Here is a 17,148-nt window from a genome sequence, read left to right as displayed (position 1 = left end):
ATGCAGATCATTGCTAAAGCATTCTCAGCACGCAAAGAACAACTTGGTGAATGGCAAGACGTGAATTTAATGCAGAACGGGTGTTTCAGGTTTCGTTCTGGGTGTTTTCTAAAAAGCCTGCGCTGGAGCTGCCAGCAGACCAGGCTGCCTCGCAGCCCGATGGGCGCAGGCCGCCGCCCGGCCCAGCCGTTGCCACAGTAACGCGGCGCGGCCGGAAGCTCTCTCGGGCACTTCCGGCGTGGCCTGGGCGCGCCTTCCCTTCCCTTCCCGCCCGCCGCCGCCAAGATGGCGACGCCCGTGTCGCTGCAGGTGGAGTTCGGGTGAGCGAGGGCGGCGGCGGGAACTGGGGCCAGGGCCGGGCGGAGGGCAGGGCCGGGGCCAGGCCGGGCTCCTCCATTAAGAGCGGGCCGCGGCCGTGAGGCGGAGCGGTCTTGGCGCGACGGCTGAGCCTGAGGCCTTGTGGGAGCCGCGAGCGAGCTGCAGGCTCGTGGCAGCCCGGTGCCGCGGGGCTTTGGGGCTGCCTGGGCCGGCAGAGAAGCAGGCCGCGGCGGGCGGTGTGAGACGCAGGGCCGAGCTGTGCTTGCGCATCACTACTCGCTCTTTCCTCATTCCCATAGATGATATAATTTTTAATTATTGAAATTGTTAATAAAGGCTTTCTGCTTGCTTTCCAGCTGTTCTCTCTGTGTACGTGTGTGTGTGTGTGTGTGCGTGTGTTCGTGCTGTCTGCGTGCTCCGTCTTAGCCCTCGGCTCAGGGCAGCACGGTGGGGCTCAGCACAGCACTTTGCTCTCAGTGTCTGCGCTGCCAACACTGTGTGCCTAGAGATTGGAGTGCTCGTGGGGCACTCTGAGAGTGTTTGTGAGAATACTTTGCTATTTGTTAAAGCCTTCTTTTAGCAAAAGCTACAAGGCTGCTATTAATGGGGTTTTTCCCACCCTCTCACAAACACAGACATGTCATAACCCTTTAAATGCCTCTCTCCTTAAGAATCCTTTCCTCAGTCTTTCCTGCTTCCAGCTGCAGTAACTCTCCTAATTTTCCCAGAAGAGTGAGATGCGTTTTTGCTTCCCTTGGAAATGCATAAATGAGCTCTCTATGTACAAATTGCAGCTGAGTTCTCTACAGCGAGCGCATTACAGAAGGACCTTATCTTGCAATCTACATTTTTCCGCTGTAACAAAGCGTGACCTTGTTTTCATTACATAAAAAAATGTTTTTCATATAATTACTGTGACTTGTTCTCCTGCATGAGTCTCAGCTCACGTTAATAATTGCTGCTTCAAATTTCAGATAACTATTTTTTGTGAGCTGGTGGAAGAACACCAACAGAGTGCTCTTTAGGAGAGTTGCTGCATATAAGTGATGCTGCTGAGGGCACAACAAGGGTTCTGTTGTGCTCCTCTATGGCAGAGCCAAGAAAACCTAGCGTGGCATTTCTAGATATTGAATTTAAAGGAACTTTGTAACGTGGGGATGTATCTTTGTTGATATTCAGGTGAGGGTTATTTGTTCTAAATACTTCCCTTTCTTGAGGCAGCTTTCAAAAGATGTGAGGCACCAGGAAGGGTTTGCAGAATGTAATCTCATATGAAAAAAAAAAAGGCAAAGTGAGATTAGTGTTTTGTGACATTCTTTCAGGACGGCTTGGCCATTTTCCTGTATCAGTTGAGTTTTGAGATGTAGATTTCCAAACAGTTCCTGCCTGGCCATGCTGTTCGGTCTGGAATCAAGAGCTGACGCTGTCAGTTTCTGTGTCACATTTTGCACAGTGGCACCCTGGTTTCCTCATGTTTTTGCTCACACAGTGGTTTATAATTTTCTAAGACTGAGTTTGGCCAGCTGCCTCCCAGCATCAAAACCTATTTATATCTGTAAAGCTCAGGACATTCAGAGTTGTTCCTTTTTCTTTCCGCACAAAATGGATGAGGCACCTGCTGAAGCTCATTATGTTGCAGTTCCAAAATCTTTGTTTGTTTTTTTTTTTTTTGTCTCCAGAGTAGGAGATAGGTATCTGCACTGAATTTAAATCCCATTTTTTCAGGTGTGAAGGCAGCTCCTGTCCCTGCCCATCTCTTTATCTTCAGTGTTTAATTCACACTTTGTCTCTTAAAAAGCTGTGGTTGCAGAGACCTTCACTTTGCTCTGTAGGGCTAATCCTGCTGGTAAGTTGTGTGTGTCAGAGAAGGGGGTTAGGTTGTTCAGTGGAGGAAGATGGACTTTTTGCATACACGTGTAACCATCACTGCCTGTTTCTCCCAGCTAAAGCCCTCATGAGAGGGATCTGTGCTGTGACTGTGTCAGGAAGGGTTGCTAGAACTGGAGGATTCCTGGCCCTGCCTCTGACTTGCTGTGTAACCTCGTATGAGTCACTTCCTCTGTCTGCTTATAAACCAGGGAGATATTTATTCCATGAGAATATTACTATTTTTCACATTCTGTGAAACCCTGTGAGGCTTCAGGCTGAAAGGTGGTAGAGAAGAGTGGCGTCATGTGGCATCTGTAGCACTGTTTGTACTGGAGCAGCGCTGACAGCTGATGGGAGAGGCACTGTTAGGCACCACACAGCGTGTTGTGAGCTCTGTGGGATGGCAGCCGTCCTGTTCTGCTGTGCTGATGCACCATGAGGTCCTGGCCTGTGACTGCAGCTCTTGTGTGTGATGATAGGAGATGGTGACTTCCCCATGGGACTTGTGGTTTGTGAGTGGAAAAAAGGCAAAGAGAATCCTATGCGAAATTAGTTTCTGTGATTTATGGTTCTGTGATCTGTTTTCTTACTGTGGCATTTACATAAAATCCCCTGCTTGTGCTGTCTTCCTTTTGACAGTAGAACAGAAACTCAGTCTTTTTATTTCAATTCTTTTTATTTCAGAGGTGGTGCAGAACTCTTGTTCGATGGGGTAAAAAAGCATCAGGTGACTTTGCCTTCTCAGCCAGAGCCTTGTGAGTATCTGAATCTGCTGGAAAACTTGAAAGAATGACAACAAATGAAAATCATGTGCGAGACAAAGCTGGTTTTACAGCAGTTCTGTTGGTTTACACGTACCGATGCATTTTGAAAGCACTTTCAGCCACGCTGTTGCTGGGATAGCTTAGCAGATGCCGTGTAGTCCTCAAAGTAAATACCAGGCAGAGGTGATCTGAACACTGCCTGTGTCCTCTAGGCAATTGTGAAGCGAGTTCTTTCTCAGGCCTTTTGCCTCCCCCCTCCTGGATACACACCAGCCTCTGAGTGCTTCTATCGTGCCTGCATTCTTCTTTCTCGATACGTGAAACTGCTGTAACTGCTTTGCCCCTTTTGAGGTTCCTGAAGTGCATATATGTGTGTGTGTGTTATCTGTAGCTACATGTGTGTGTACAGCAGTGTAACACCTATGAATTTTACCTTCTTTTTTGACATTCAAGTGTATGCAGTCAGTCTATACCAGTGATACAGATGCAAATGGCAGAGCTAATGCCTGAACGTGATGCTGGGCATGCTGATGTTGCCTTCCCTGCAATAAAAAGTAAGACGCTGTTCAGCTAAAGACCCGAGTGTCCCAGTGATAAACAGTCATCATTTCAGATTTGTTATTTGGCGTATCAGAACTGAGAAGTGCTGTATTGCCTCGTTTCTCCCTGTGGCTCTGCTTACTGCAGTCACAGTGTAATTTTGCTGCAGGTTTGTTTTGAATTTTTCCAGCTAGATAGCAATGCTTTATGCCACTTGAGGGTGGGCTTGTGAGCCGAGTAGATACAAAGCATGAGGGAATGTTAACTATTAATATCTCGTGAATGGATAATACCATGATCTATGCGCTGTGAACATCCAGGCCTGAAATTTTCTTGCTATTCCTGTAAGTAATTACAGATCTGTGGAAGTGCTTGGACATAAGCACGTGTAATTCAGGTGTAATGGGGCACTGAAATAGTGTGCTGTCTTGTGGTTGGTGATAGGAACTGTGAATCCAGGAATGGGATCTGATGCTGATTGGTGCTGTGAGTTTAGTCATGTTGCATAACTTTCCCCTGTTGCTACTGAAGTAGTAGTGATAATTTCTTGTATCACAAGAGAGTTCAGCATTAAGTTCCAGCACTGTTAAATCACGTAAGTTTCTTGAACAGAAGGTGGTAAAGAGCTGCCAGAAGACTCCCTTGGTTGGTTCATAAACCTGGGGGCTAGAGCATCATTTTCTTTACTGTTCTGTAATTTTAGGATACCCACTGACATCGACTGTGTCAGCAGCATTCAAACGGTGATCAGACACTCAGGAGGAAGGGGTTATTACATGGGGTGTTTATTCCTGCCAGGGGAAGGGGGAAATTGGTACCAAGGAGCAATTCTTCCAGCTCGATGGCTGTCGGCAGTACAGCTGTGTGTGGCCTAATCCACTCCCACTTGAAGTTGCTGGGAAGGCTTCTACGAGTCTTCACTAAGAGCTGGATTTATCCTTTGGGATTAAACTTTCCCAAAGATCTGGCTCGGTCTCAGGGTTCAAACTCACGATCTTCAGGGATTCATTCCAGATTAATCTAAGATGTTATTGCATCTGGCTTTTCACTCTGCCTTGTTTTGCGGATGCTGCTGTCCCTGTAACAAGAGAGGCAGAATGGACAGTGGGCCCATGTGATAGTGTCTGTGGCTTGCTGTTTTCGTGTTTCATTTTTTAGGACCAGAGGGAATGGTTTCAAGCTATGGCAGGGGAGATTCAGGCTGGACATTAGGAAGCATTACTTTTCGGAAAGGGTGGTCAGGCACTGGAATGGATGCCCAGGGAGGTGGTGGAATCACCGAGCCTGGGGGTGTTCAAGGAAAGGCTGGATGTTGTGCTGAGGGACAACACATCCCACTAAAACCATTTAGTGGGAGCTATTGGTAGTAGGTGAACAGTTGGACTGGATGATCTTTTAGGTTTTTTCCAACCTTGGTGATTCTATGATTCTATGTGTATTAGATGGCAGGGTGGTTTCAGTTCTGAGTCTGGCTGTGCACTGCAGCAGCTCAGGAGCAGACACTGAATTGTGAAGCCGATGCTGTTGCAATATTGACACTGAGCATGAGGATGGGCTGTGCAGATGTGGGTTTAAAGCCTGACAGTAAGGGGTCACTGGAGACACCTGTCATAGTACTCTGGATGGGAATTATGTTGTTAAAGTGAGAAATTAGCAGAATTGAATAAGAAATTTGGTAAATCCTCGCAATTGTGCACTGTTCCCAACACCATCTGTTTTCCTCATTCACGGAAAGAAAGTTTAATTCAACTGTCTCTGTGTAAATAAAGATGCATGTGGTGTGTTCCCTGCTGCCCTTGTGCAGCCACAATTATAATGGTTAGAGAAACAGCTCAGCACTATGCTGTGTCCTGTTGCTTACCTTTCCTTTTGTGTTCACCACTCAGTACTCTGGGGAAAGAGTTGTAGTACGAGTACTGCTCCAAGACCTGCACTCGAAGCCCCATTTTAGCTGATTTCATTAGCTGCCAGCCTTATTTTTGGCCATTTTGCCCTCTCTATCCCACTCTTCCTTTCCTTCTGAGTTATTTTTGTCTTTGCCCTCCTTTTATGCAGAGCAGCTCTCTCTGGGACGTGTTTTAATTTGTTTAGGCGTTTTTATATATATCCCAGAGATGAGGGGAGGTGGAAAACTGTATGAAGAAATTTCTGCCAGTATTTATGTGGGGGGGGGGGAAATGCTCTGTAGTTGACACGGGCAGCATTCTACTAATGATAATAATAATTACTTCAACAAATGATTGTGTGGCCATTTCCTTCCTCCTGGCGACAAGCACTAAGGAGAAGACAGGTGGGTTTCAGAGCCAGTTAACTTTTCAAGGTTTGTTTCCCTGTCCTTTTCTGATGCCTGAGGATGGAATCCTGGAGGGATTAGGAAAGGCAGGAGGAAGAAAGCTGCAAGTGGGACAAGAGCAAGCCACCAGGGGTCTGGCCATGTGGCAGGACCTATTTTTATTATCCAAGGGGCTTTTTGTATCCTTACAGCGTCGATAAAACAGCAGTTCTTTATTTCCAAAGCGGAGCTGCCTTGGCCTGCATGTTGAAGTTGCCAAGCAGGAACTGAAAAAGGTGCATTTCAGCTGTATGGGAGGACAGAGTTCCACCAGCCACGCTTAGTGCAGGGCTGTGCAATCTTTTGGAGCTGCTGCAGAGAGGACCTGAAGTTAAGCAAGAATCTTGTCCCAAGTCGCCGGCTGTTTTGATGATCTCACTGATAATGCTGTTAAAGGACCTAAAGGCATTAGTGCCCCGTTGGCTTATTCTGTATAAAAACAGTGTGTGGGGGAGAAAGCAGCTGGGGGAATAACGGTAGTTGTCACATGGAGAGAGTATTAAATTGGCAGGGAGATCAACTTTATTTTCAAGCGTCTAAGAGGCTATTAGAGACAATGGAGCATAAAAGAGAGAAACCCTAAATTAAAATCTGAAAATGTATTTGGCAGCTCCCTCCTGAAACAGGCCACAGTAATTTAACCAAGTGCTTCAGTAATCAAATGGATCATTGTACGACTGCTCCGCGAGCCACGTCGGAGCTCCTTCCTCCACCTCGCTGGGACTCACAGTGCTGGGTTTGTCTGTGGCCATGCGAACTGCGTGGATGCTGTTGGGAGGGGAGGAAGCTGCTGGCATCACTTAACCCTTGTGGTGATTTCAGGGTTAGATCCGCGGCGTCGGATGATGAAGGGCGCTGACAGGTCTTTCTGCTGGGCCCTGTGCTGGGGTTTGGGGCTGTTCGTAATGTCTCTGTTGTGCTGCAGGTTCCCAGCCTCCCAGTTCCGAATTCTCCCGTGGTTTCGGATGGTGCCTCGGTCAGCAGTGATCACTTGGCTTTTCTGAGCAAATCTAGAGTTCACCATGTTTTGGCACATAGGAGTCTGGAAGGATACATTTTTATGTATCTTTGGTAATTGTGTGTGGTTTCCCTTTACCAAAACCTCAGGGGAAACAACCTTGTTGCTAATCTATTTTTTTTTTAAGGGAAAATTAAAATAATCTGCCAAGCGCTGCTTATGTTAAAATCCCCATAGCACAATTTGCTCCTCAAGAGCTTTGTGTTCCAGGGGCCTTGTTCTGCACAGCATGGAGGGCTGCTGGGAGCATTCATCTGCTCAGAAAGAGCCCGGGGATCCCGAGAGATCAGACCTGTGTTACAGGCTTAAACATACGGCGTGTGCTCGGAGCTGTGGGTGCTATGCCAAAAGGCTGTGAAATCAGAAGGGGGGGTGGTGTCAGTTGTAATGCCCAGCACTGTTACAGGGCAGTGTGTGAAGTTAGTAAAACCCTGGAATGCATTTATTGCCCTGGTTTTCATTCCCAGTGTTTTAAGACTTGTTCTAAACTCACTGTACAAGTGGTTTTGGTCAAGCGGGTTGATGGAAACCCATAGATCTCTTGCAGCCAGCAACTTTCTAACCACGCTGTACTACTTGCAGGTCTCAGCAGCCATCTCTTAGGCAGGTAATTATCTGCTGGGACAGGGAGAAGGTGAGCTACTGGCTGGGATCTCAGCCTGCACTGGCTCGGCTCGGGGCCTGGCCGCTCTTTCCAGCAGCCACAGTGCCAGCAGCCCGGTGAGATGAAGCATCCCTGCCCTCTGCTCCTTGCTGGGGCTTCAGGTTGCTGTGTTGAGGCAGGGAAGGGGATGCCGGCAGCCTCGCAGGAGCAGCCCGGCTCTCTCCCAGGAGGCCGCGCTGCCGATCAGCTCATCCCAGGGCTCATTGTGGAAGGAGCTTCCCAGGCACCAAGAATCCAGCTCTTCTGTGTGACCAAATCCCTGCGATAACAAAGCCTGGCTTTTCCACCCTCCTTCCCAGCCGCTGTATTGCAGTGCAGGCACCTAGTAGGATAACCTTTCTGTGCCAGGCCCCCCCCTCCGCTCTCTCTTTTCTCTCGGTGGGATTTGCGGTGCTGACAGCACTGTTCAGAGGGTGGCAGCGGAGCAGGGCTGGGAGGAGGATCCGGGCCCTTTAAACCGCTTAGCATGCGGTTCACACGGCTCTGGGCCAGCTGTTCCTTTCTCCTCCTGCCCTCACTCGCAGGAGTTGTTTGCTGAGCTCAGAGCTCCTGTGCAAAATTGCTTTTCAAAAGAGCCACTTTCTGCTTAATTAAACAATGAGCCGCCGTCCCTCTGCACATCTGTAAAGCTCCCTCTGCAGCCCCTTTATCCCACAAACTGCTCCATTCTTACCTCCATTCACTTGTAAATCTTACCCCCCCTCTCTTCCACCCTGATCATCTCACTGGCCCTTTCTTTTCCCCTTTCAAGTAAGACTGTGGGGCTTGGAGTATCTGTGGGGGTGGCTGGGCTGGGTGGGCAGGAATCGGTTTAATGGTGCTTGCCCTGTATGAAAGTCTGATAATGGCCGAGCGGTTCTGAGCCCGAAAGTGAGAGGCAGAAGCTGGTACTCTGCTTGATTTCTGTATGTGGAGGAATAAAATCACGGCGGTCACTGAGCTGTGACACTGACTCATCCAACAGAATGTCCAGTAACCACCAGCAAGGCTGGAAGGGGATAAGGAGCCTGCTTCCAGGAGCTTTCCTCTCCAGCTGGCAATGCCAGGAGAGCCCAGCCCTGGGGATTCCCTCTGCCAGGCTGTGGGGAATCCCTCTGCAGCTCCTGCAGGACCTCCTCCTGGGGTCTCACATGAGCTCCCGTAGCCTCAGGTGGTACTGAGAGGGTTTTCCTTCTTTGCACGTGCACAAAATCCACAAGCCAGGAAAATGTGAGGGAGGAGAGATTTCAGTTTGATGGGTTCCGGCTGAGCGTCACGCCTGCAGTTGGCAATGCATCCTCTGAATTGTCTTCCTGAGCAGCTTTAAAAAAAAATTAGCCAGCAACATTCAAGGTTAAGCAGAATAAATGAGTGGAAAAGCGATGAGGTGGGGTATCTCCTTTATCACAGGGACGGGCAGATTATTGTCAGGGTGATGCAGTATCGTCCAGCATGGATGGATAGGAGTGAAGCAGTGGGTGTTTGGTGTGTAGAAGGAAGATTTCTGACTGCAGGAACTGCTGGATCTGTGGCATGCTCTCTGTGGGGTTTGGTAGCAGGGCTGCATTGCTCAAGCGATGCAAGATCAGAGTGGGCAAAGCTCGAGGTGGTCTTTTGTGGCCAATAATTCTGCACTGCTAGAGGGATGAAATCACAGGAGCTGTTAATCTGCTGTTTTTAATGCCTGTGATTCCTGATCTTCCAGTCTCAGGCTTTCCTGGTTCCTTCCTTTGACAATTCTGCACGAGAGGCAGGACTCTGGACCAGCACTGGTGATCTGTGATCCTAATGAAAAGAGACAGTTTGGTGTGCTGGCATTTATTTGGGAGACTGAACTGACAATAGCGTGGGGTGTTACAGGATTAGATACTCTGACTTTGGAAATGTGGAGGGATTAGGTTTACCCTGAGGATCAGCTCGGAGCTGCTTGCTGGTGCTGGGAGCTGATGGATGGGGAGAATGCTGGGCTGGGGATCCCATGAACTTGTGTTCTCCTCCCAGCAGCCTGCTGGGAGCAAAAGATCCCAAGCAGCTCTTCTGCAGCTTGTGGGAGTTGTGATGGAAACACAGTGCTGAGAGGATGGTGGGATCTGAGTCGCTGTCTAGCAGCAGGCAGTGGAAGAGCCCTGTGATCCCTGCCTGTTGTATGGGCCGTCGGGGTGGAGAAGAGCTCTGCTGGGGGGTCTCTGCTGGCTGAGAAGTGAAAAAGGACATTGCAGCACAATTAAAAAATAGAGAAGCAAGAGCTTGATGGTTTTGGAAGCAGACGAGAGCGGGTGAGGGGAAGGATTGGGATTCTCTTGTGTCTGGCTGTAGTTACCCCCTAATTTTTTCCATAGCGCTAAATCACTACGTGGCAGGATGTGCACTTGTCAGAGAAAATGGATTTTGCTCTCCTTGCTCTGCGCAGTGAGCAGCCCTTTTGCTGTGGCTCCATTTCTCTGAGCCGTTTCAGGTCTTCTGCAGTTTATGGCACACCATCGTCTGCTTCGGTGGAGATTTGCATTTCAGATGGGAGCCTGGAGGGCCCCTCAGGTGGGGTTTTGTAGCAGCTCTCTCAGAGTGCTGTGAGATTCAGAAGTACACGGAAGGAAGGCATTTACCTGGAGGGAGTGGGGAGCTGGGTGGCTGTGGGGGAATCGAGCTGCTTGGGCAGGGAAAGGGGGATGCAGCTTGTCTTTCCATCCATTTCCATGCGGGCAGGGGGAATAAAGGCAGAGGAGCGGCAGGGAAGGGGCTTTGTCATGGTTACAGGCCAGTGGCGGAGAATGTGGGTGGAGCGGCGCTGGTCCCGAGTTAGTGACCTCAGCAAATTGGAGCTCAGCCATGGTCAGTATGATAAATGATCTTATGCTGGGTCAAAGAAACGGTACCCCATGGGGAGGTGTCCGTGAGGCGGCCCAGGAAAGCGCCGTGCTCCTGCAGCACTGACCCCTTAGTGACCAGTGCCGCATATATCTTCTTTATTACAGACCAGAAGGGAATTTTCCGTGGTTCACCCGTTAGAGGTTCCTCTCTCTCAGAAATAAGCTCCCAGCTCTTAGCAGGGCCAGACACAGGGGCGGTGACTCCCTCCGGGTGCCCTTCAGGTGCTGCGTGCCGCTTTGGATGTGGGTTATAAAGCAGGGGACATGGAAGTGTCTGAGCAGTGTGTGTGTGTGAATGTGATCGTGTCCACTGCTACCAGCTGTGCAGAATCCTTCTGTGTTTCTGTGTATTCACGGGTTCAGCGTGAGGTTCTCATAGCGTAACACAGCTCAGTGTTCCTTATTCCAGGCACCTGCTTTCTGTGCACGCGGTGGGTGCCCTCTCTGCTGAGATCTCACTGACCAACCCGTCAGGCCAAGGAGGTTTGAGAGACCCCAGGAAGATCTGTGGATTTCAGCCCTGCTTTTGAGGGTGCAAACGAAGCTGTGCTCTTGTTTCAGGCAGCACTAAAATGGAGCCCCAGGCGCGTTCCTCTTGCAGAGGAAGCTCAGCAGATTCATTGTCAACGAACAGCTGGGGTAACGCAGAGGGCCTCAGAGGACATGCGGGAGGACGGGGCAGGCTGTGAGCTTCTCTCCACCACGACCAGCAGTGTTTGCAATGCAGCTGGGCTGGTGGCGAGCCGCTGATGGGTCTGTGCCTGCAGGCTCACTGCAGTCCCTGCATCCTGTCTGCCTGCCTGAGGAGCCAATGACTTTGTGTCACTGCACGCACACTCTTGGTTTTCCTGAGCTGTGTGTTTCGCTGGGTGATTTGTTTTATGTATGTGTTGTGGGTTTGAGCTCCCATCTGTGCACTTGAACTAAGCAGTTTTCTCAAACGCTTGTCAGTTTTTCTTTTTTTTTTTTTAATTAACTTTAGATTATTTTTCCCGAGAATTTGGAGAGGTTTGATGTAGTGCGAGCACAGGCAGCAGAGCTGTCTCTGTATACAAATGAGAGAGGGATTTCCTACCATGTGCTTCAGTCCCTCCTTTGCAGTTTGGGAATATGTCAGCCTCCCGCTCTGCTGATGCTGCCAATGGCAAGGACAGTTCATGGTAACTGGAGTGGGGTTTTGGTGCAGGTATTTGCTGTGAATTAAACGGAGCAGGCTGCCAGGAGGATTTCACTGACACCATGCAGCGATATAAAAACGGATCCATCGTTGCTGTGATGAGCTGGTGGGGCAGGAGCAGAGTGCTCACCTGAGCCTCTCTCAGCCCCAGTTCCATGGTCACATCTGCAGCCACGCGCAGTGCAGTGCACTCCTGTGAGTAGCTGTTGAGGGGGCACTTGGAGCCCCGGCAGGAGTATAAATGCAGACTGATGCGGTGCTTGCCCAGGTCAGGGTAATGTCTTTTTTTTTTTTGACTCCTTCTACATCCTTTGTGCAGGACGTGCTGTTTGCACAGCAGATCCTCAGCCCAACGAGCTGGAAGCCAGGGCTGGACAGCGTGGAAAGAAAATGTCTTAGGAACGCTGCATACGTCACATAAAAGAGATAAGCAGTTGTGCTGTAATTTACCTCTTATTATTTCCATCGTGATACCATGTAGGATCCTGAGCTGCTGATCAAGACTTCTATTCAAGGCATTGAGCTGTGAGATGGCTCCTCCCTGGCCCACTTGCAATGGAAGCAATTTTGTTCCTTTTCAATATCTGACTTGTGGGAGATGGTTCTGGTGTGGCTGTGGTCATTTTTCATCCTTTATAATTGATTTGTTCGAGTAATATCAGTGCACAGAATGTAAAGACATGAAGGTGGGGGGGGAGGGGGGGGCTGAAATCAGTGCTGAGAAAGCAGCTGAAAGTATTATGTCTTAAGGTTGGCTGTAGAGAAGGGGCCTTCATTTCCATTGCTGCCTGGAGCAGGGAAGCTCCACGCATGGCCAGGGCGTCTGTTTTTCCCTCCAGTATCCGTGTACATGACTGCTGGGGAGGAGTAAATGAACATAGGCTCAGGTGGGGCTGAAAATAACGTTTATTATGGAAGGAAAAGGGGTGAGGGAGCCTTCCAGTGCAGCCTCCCATAAATCAGCCCCTCCGCCCAGGCTGCTCCGAGGTGGCTGCCTTTTATCCAGCTGGTGCAGCGTGCTTCTGTTTAAATGATCTCTCCCGAAAGGTCCCAGAGGAAAGGGCTGCTTATTCCATGCAAGGAGAACGGTGCATGGCACAGCTCATTGTTGTGTGACCTGCTGCAAGTGCATAAATATGAATCAGCTCGCAGGCGGTGCTGTGGAGGACCGGTGTTCCCTTTGTGCCCCCCCAGCCCTCCTCCCGAAGGCTCCTCTCCATCTTCCTTCCGCTCCAGCCTTCGTAGCTCAGTGATGGAAAGCAGGAGGGGTTGGGTGTGGGATCCTGAGGGCTCGGTGTTGCAGCAGCATTTTTCAGAGCACAAGAGACACAGTTAGCTCTCATTCTGGCCGGCACGGTGTACCTTTGAGTGTGCTCCTGTCTCCAGTGTCTGTAGATATCAAAGCAGCAGAAAATGGTCTATTTTGTGCTCCTACTTGCATATCATTATGGGGCAATCCAGTCCCACACAACTCCTTCAGCTGCAGTTGTGCAGAACAGTGATCCCCATTGCTCCCCTCAGCCCCACGCTGCGGTCGGTGTGCAGAGCAGGGACACGAGGTGGGGGGATGGAGCAGGTCGTGGAGGATCCCGCTCCCCTTTTCCCTGGGAATAAAGATCTCCATCTGCTGCAGGGGTGACGTTATTCGGAAGAACCCCAGCTCTGCAAAGTGTCCACAATGCCATCAGATCCCATTGCGTGTCACAGACTGAGTTGAGCTGCTATGAGTGTTTGTTTTTGCTGAAGGTGGGTGATGCATGGCAGGGAGATGTGGGACCCATGCTGCCCACAGCAGCTGCAGCCCCCATTGGGGCACTGTGCCTCCGGGGGGCTTCCTCACACCTCTAAAACAAACAGAGCTCTTTGGGGGCTTTCCAAGGGCTGGTTAAAGGAACCCCAGGAGAATGACTGGTTGTGGATTCAGAATGACAGAGTGGTTTGTGGAAGGGTGGAATACAGAGGAGAATACAGGAGAACTGCACATTGCAATTTGTCAGCTTCTGTAAACCCTGTAACGGATTGTGCCCCCCCACCATCACTTCTCACCTCTCCAATAGGAAATTAACTGATGCTATCGCTAAAGAAATTGTTTTTGCCTCACAAAGTAAAATTGATACTATAAAAACCCGCCAGCGGTGTCTCCTCCTCCTTTTACATGAAGACAAATCCTCCCTGTCACCTACTGAAATGGAAAGATAAAGGCTGAGCTTTAATAAGGAAGCCGTAAGCACGGAGCACAGAGGGAGGGAGCTGGTGGGGAGGGCGAGGGACGGCGTGGGGAGCACGGTGTGACAGCAGTGCAGTGCTGGGCAGCAGCCCAGGTGTCCAAACCATGGCAGTCGTGGTCAGTGTGTGTGTAAGGCAGGGCTGGATGCGCTCTCGTGCCCCACAGCTCACGTGCTGCTGCTGTTGGTACCTGCAGTGCCTGGGTGCAGGGCTGCGTGCTGCTAAGGGGCAGCTCTGTTACCTCCTCCTGTGGTGTGAGGTGTGCAGCTCTGCCCCTCTGCCCCGCGTGTCCCCCACCGTCTCTGCTGTGGATGAACATTCGCTTTGTGGTGGCGCTGCCTGGGAGCAGCCGGCTGTAAATCGCTGTCCTTTTCCCTTCCAGGGGATATCAGAAACCTGCTAAAGTGGATCAAACAGAATCTGCTGAAAGAACGGCCGGAATTATTTATGCAAGGGGAATCTGTGTGAGTACAGCTGCGCGACTCCTCGTGTCTCTCTCCCTGCTGGCGCCCACGGTTTGGAATGCGTTTTTCATGTTGGTTTCATGAAGTTGACACCCACGAAAACACGGGCTGTGCTAAGGTGATCCTGGGAGGGAATCCCCTTGTTTGGAAGCAGCTCCAAACTCTACCTCCCACTGCTCCATGCAGAGCATGTCTGTCTTTTTGCAGCCCTCGCCCCGAATCCTTCAGCCTTAAACGCAAAGCAGGACCACCTGTAATCCCTCTGTTGTCACCTGCAGCAGCACGGCTCGTGTATCCTCAATTGCAGGCATGTGAGCAGCTCTGCCCGCTCCCTGCTGACATCGCTGGGACCAAAGCAGCCGCTCGGAGAAGTGCCAACAAATATTTCTGCTGGGAAATGTATTTTTATTGTCAAAATGGGGGCAGCCTCGTGGAGGGGAAGGAAAAAAAAAAAGTCCAGAGAAATGGAGCAGAGTGAGCCGTGCAAAGAGCCTCCCTGACGGCCGGGTGGCGCTGGGGGTGCTCATCATTTGTCATGGATCTTTGTGAGCTGAAGCTGTGCCAGGTCCCCTGGTAACAGGAGAGACAACTGCAGGACACTGAAGATCAAAGAGGGGGAATCCCTTTGCCTGTAATCAGGGGCTGTGAGTGGATCTCGGGCGTTTAGTGCCCTGGTAGCGGCACCAGAAGAGCTTTCCCTGCTTTTGCATCCAGCTCTGCTGTTTGCGTGGGTTTAATTACCTGGCTTTTCTACCTCGGAAATGGAGTCATCCTGGAGCATCCTCAGGAATGGTGCATTTTGATTCAAATGAGCTCTGGGATTACTCCTGTCTCCCCTTTCTTTGATCTAGAAAGGGCACAGACTGTACCTGTTTCTACCTCCATGCTAGGGTTCCTTTTTCTCTTTGGCTTTATAGGCAGTCAGCGTGTGATCTGTGCTTTAACATCCCTCGTTCTTAACTATTTGTGAAGCTTTTAGCAGCCCTGTATCCTAATTATTTCTGTGTTCTGCAGGAGGCCAGGAATTTTGGTGCTCATCAACGACGCAGACTGGGAACTAATGGTCTGTACTCCCTCCGTTTGACTTTCTTTGTTGAAAATATTGCTCTGTCTGTTCTGTGGTTGCTCTCAGAGGCTATTTCTCATTCTTGCCCCAAGCAGAGCATCTAGTATTTGAGAGGGAATGGGGGCAGGCAGGGATCTTACTCCCTGTGTCGTACCACTGTTGGGAAGCTTCAATCTAAGCTGCTGAGTCTCATCAGTCAGCGCAGGTCTGAACAGAGGTGCTCCCTGATCTCTGGCCCCATGTGGGGTAACAGCCTGGAGGGCACCAGGCTGCCTTGGGTAGAGGCCTGCAGCCCCCAGCAGTCTTCAGACTGTGAGGCATTTCCCAGCACGTGAAGGCAGCCCTGGGGAGATCCCTCCCCAAAAAGGAGGTGGTTAAAGCACTCCTCAGTTTCAGCCCACTGTCTCAGACAACAAACAGTCCCTAACTATTTTCCTGCCTCAGGCAACCACCTGTTCTGTCAAAACTGTGGTCCAGAGGTTGGTGTGTTCCTGGGATAATGAATGTCAGCTCCTTCTCTGATCGCTCTCGCCTTTGCTTTCTTTAAGATAGAAGCCTTGCTCTGTCCCTCTCAGCTCTCCCTGAACACTCACCATCTTTTTATGAGCTGTTTTCTCTTTGCAGCTAGTATTTGGAAGTGACATTTAAACCATTTCTCATTTTTTTCTTGGCCTGCAGGGTGAGCTGGATTATAAACTCCAGGACCAGGATAATGTGCTTTTCATCTCGACGTTACATGGTGGGTGAACTCCTGGAAAAAGAAGAGGACGTGAATCTGAACCCTTGGGCAAACAAACATCTCAACCCACCCAAACCTCTCTCGAGCTGTCTGTGCCTGATCCCTGCACCATCCCACCACGTTCACTTGTTAACAGACATCCAAATAAAGCCCCGTCAGCACACAGCCTGCTGCATACTGCTACAGCATCCATCTTTTGGTCATTTCACCTCTCCTGACCACACTTCCAGGTACCTTAACAAGCAGAGGGCACCCGCTGCACGTGCAACAGTGTGTTTCTGTAACAGAAGGGAGAGGTGTGCTGGGCATCTATGTAGGCGTCCTGGGGGAGGTGTGCCTGCCTTGAGGCAAGGCAAAGTGCCTCTGTTTAGTGCCAGGAGCTGGGATTCTTTCTGCAAAACACTCAGTGTCATGTAGGCTATTGCAGCAGCTACAGAGACGCCTGGGGAAGGACGATACGTGAAGTGCTAGGAAATGGGAGGTGACTTTACTAGCTCTTCTGTGAGGTGGTGGAGATTAGAGCTGCAGAGCCCTCTGTACTGGCTCTCCACCTGTCTTACTGTTTATCTATGGGAAGTAGGCAAATAGGCATTTTTAGTTCTGTTTGACTCTGTATGCCTCCTGCATACCTGAGCTGCACCAGTCCAACAAACGTCAATTTACAACCATTTGGTTGGAGGGTAAACAAACCCACGCCTGCTCTAAGACAGCGCAGAGAGATAAGGGCAACAAATTATCTTTCTGTCAACGTGATGGACAGAATTGATCAGCCTTGGTTTCATTCCGTGCTGGCGTGGAGCAGCGGGGAGCTGCACTGCTCCCAGAGGGACGTGGAGCCAGGGGGCGGCTTCACAGCTGCCCTGCTGCTGGGTGGCACCGTGGCAGGGCTGTGTGCTCTGCAGGACCACTCCTGCTGCCAGGCTGGGCGGAGCAGGAGGCCGAGGCCTGAGCGCAGGGAAAGCGTTGAGAGCAGGGAAGAGAAACGAGCAGCTGGTAACTGTTTCTGTTGGTGGGAGGGGAGGCTTCTCTCCTGTGAGTGCAGCGGGGCATGGCAGCCAGGATGGCACGGTGAGAGGGCAGGGGAGGGATCACTGAGGATGCTGTCGGCACCACGAGCCTGCACAG

At 50.4% G+C, this 17,148-nt stretch overlaps 1 protein-coding gene across 1 annotated transcript; it reads left to right on the top strand.

Annotated features, from left to right (window-relative positions):
• Window positions 1–285: 285 nt before the first annotated feature.
• URM1 (ubiquitin related modifier 1) lies at window positions 286–16,188 on the top strand (the record flags this gene model as incomplete). Its single annotated transcript, XM_079544812.1, has 5 exons — window positions 286–320; window positions 2,872–2,942; window positions 14,137–14,218; window positions 15,233–15,281; window positions 15,963–16,188. 5 exons carry the CDS (start codon window positions 286–288, stop codon window positions 16,029–16,031), a joined length of 306 nt encoding a protein of 101 aa, XP_079400938.1. The 3' UTR covers window positions 16,032–16,188.
• Window positions 16,189–17,148: the final 960 nt, after the last annotated feature.

Source organism: Tetrao urogallus (assembly GCF_951394365.1).
Source record: "Tetrao urogallus genome assembly, chromosome: 19".
Classification (NCBI taxonomy): Eukaryota; Metazoa; Chordata; class Aves; order Galliformes; family Phasianidae; genus Tetrao; species Tetrao urogallus.
This window is presented reverse-complemented; position numbering and strand designations above follow the sequence as displayed.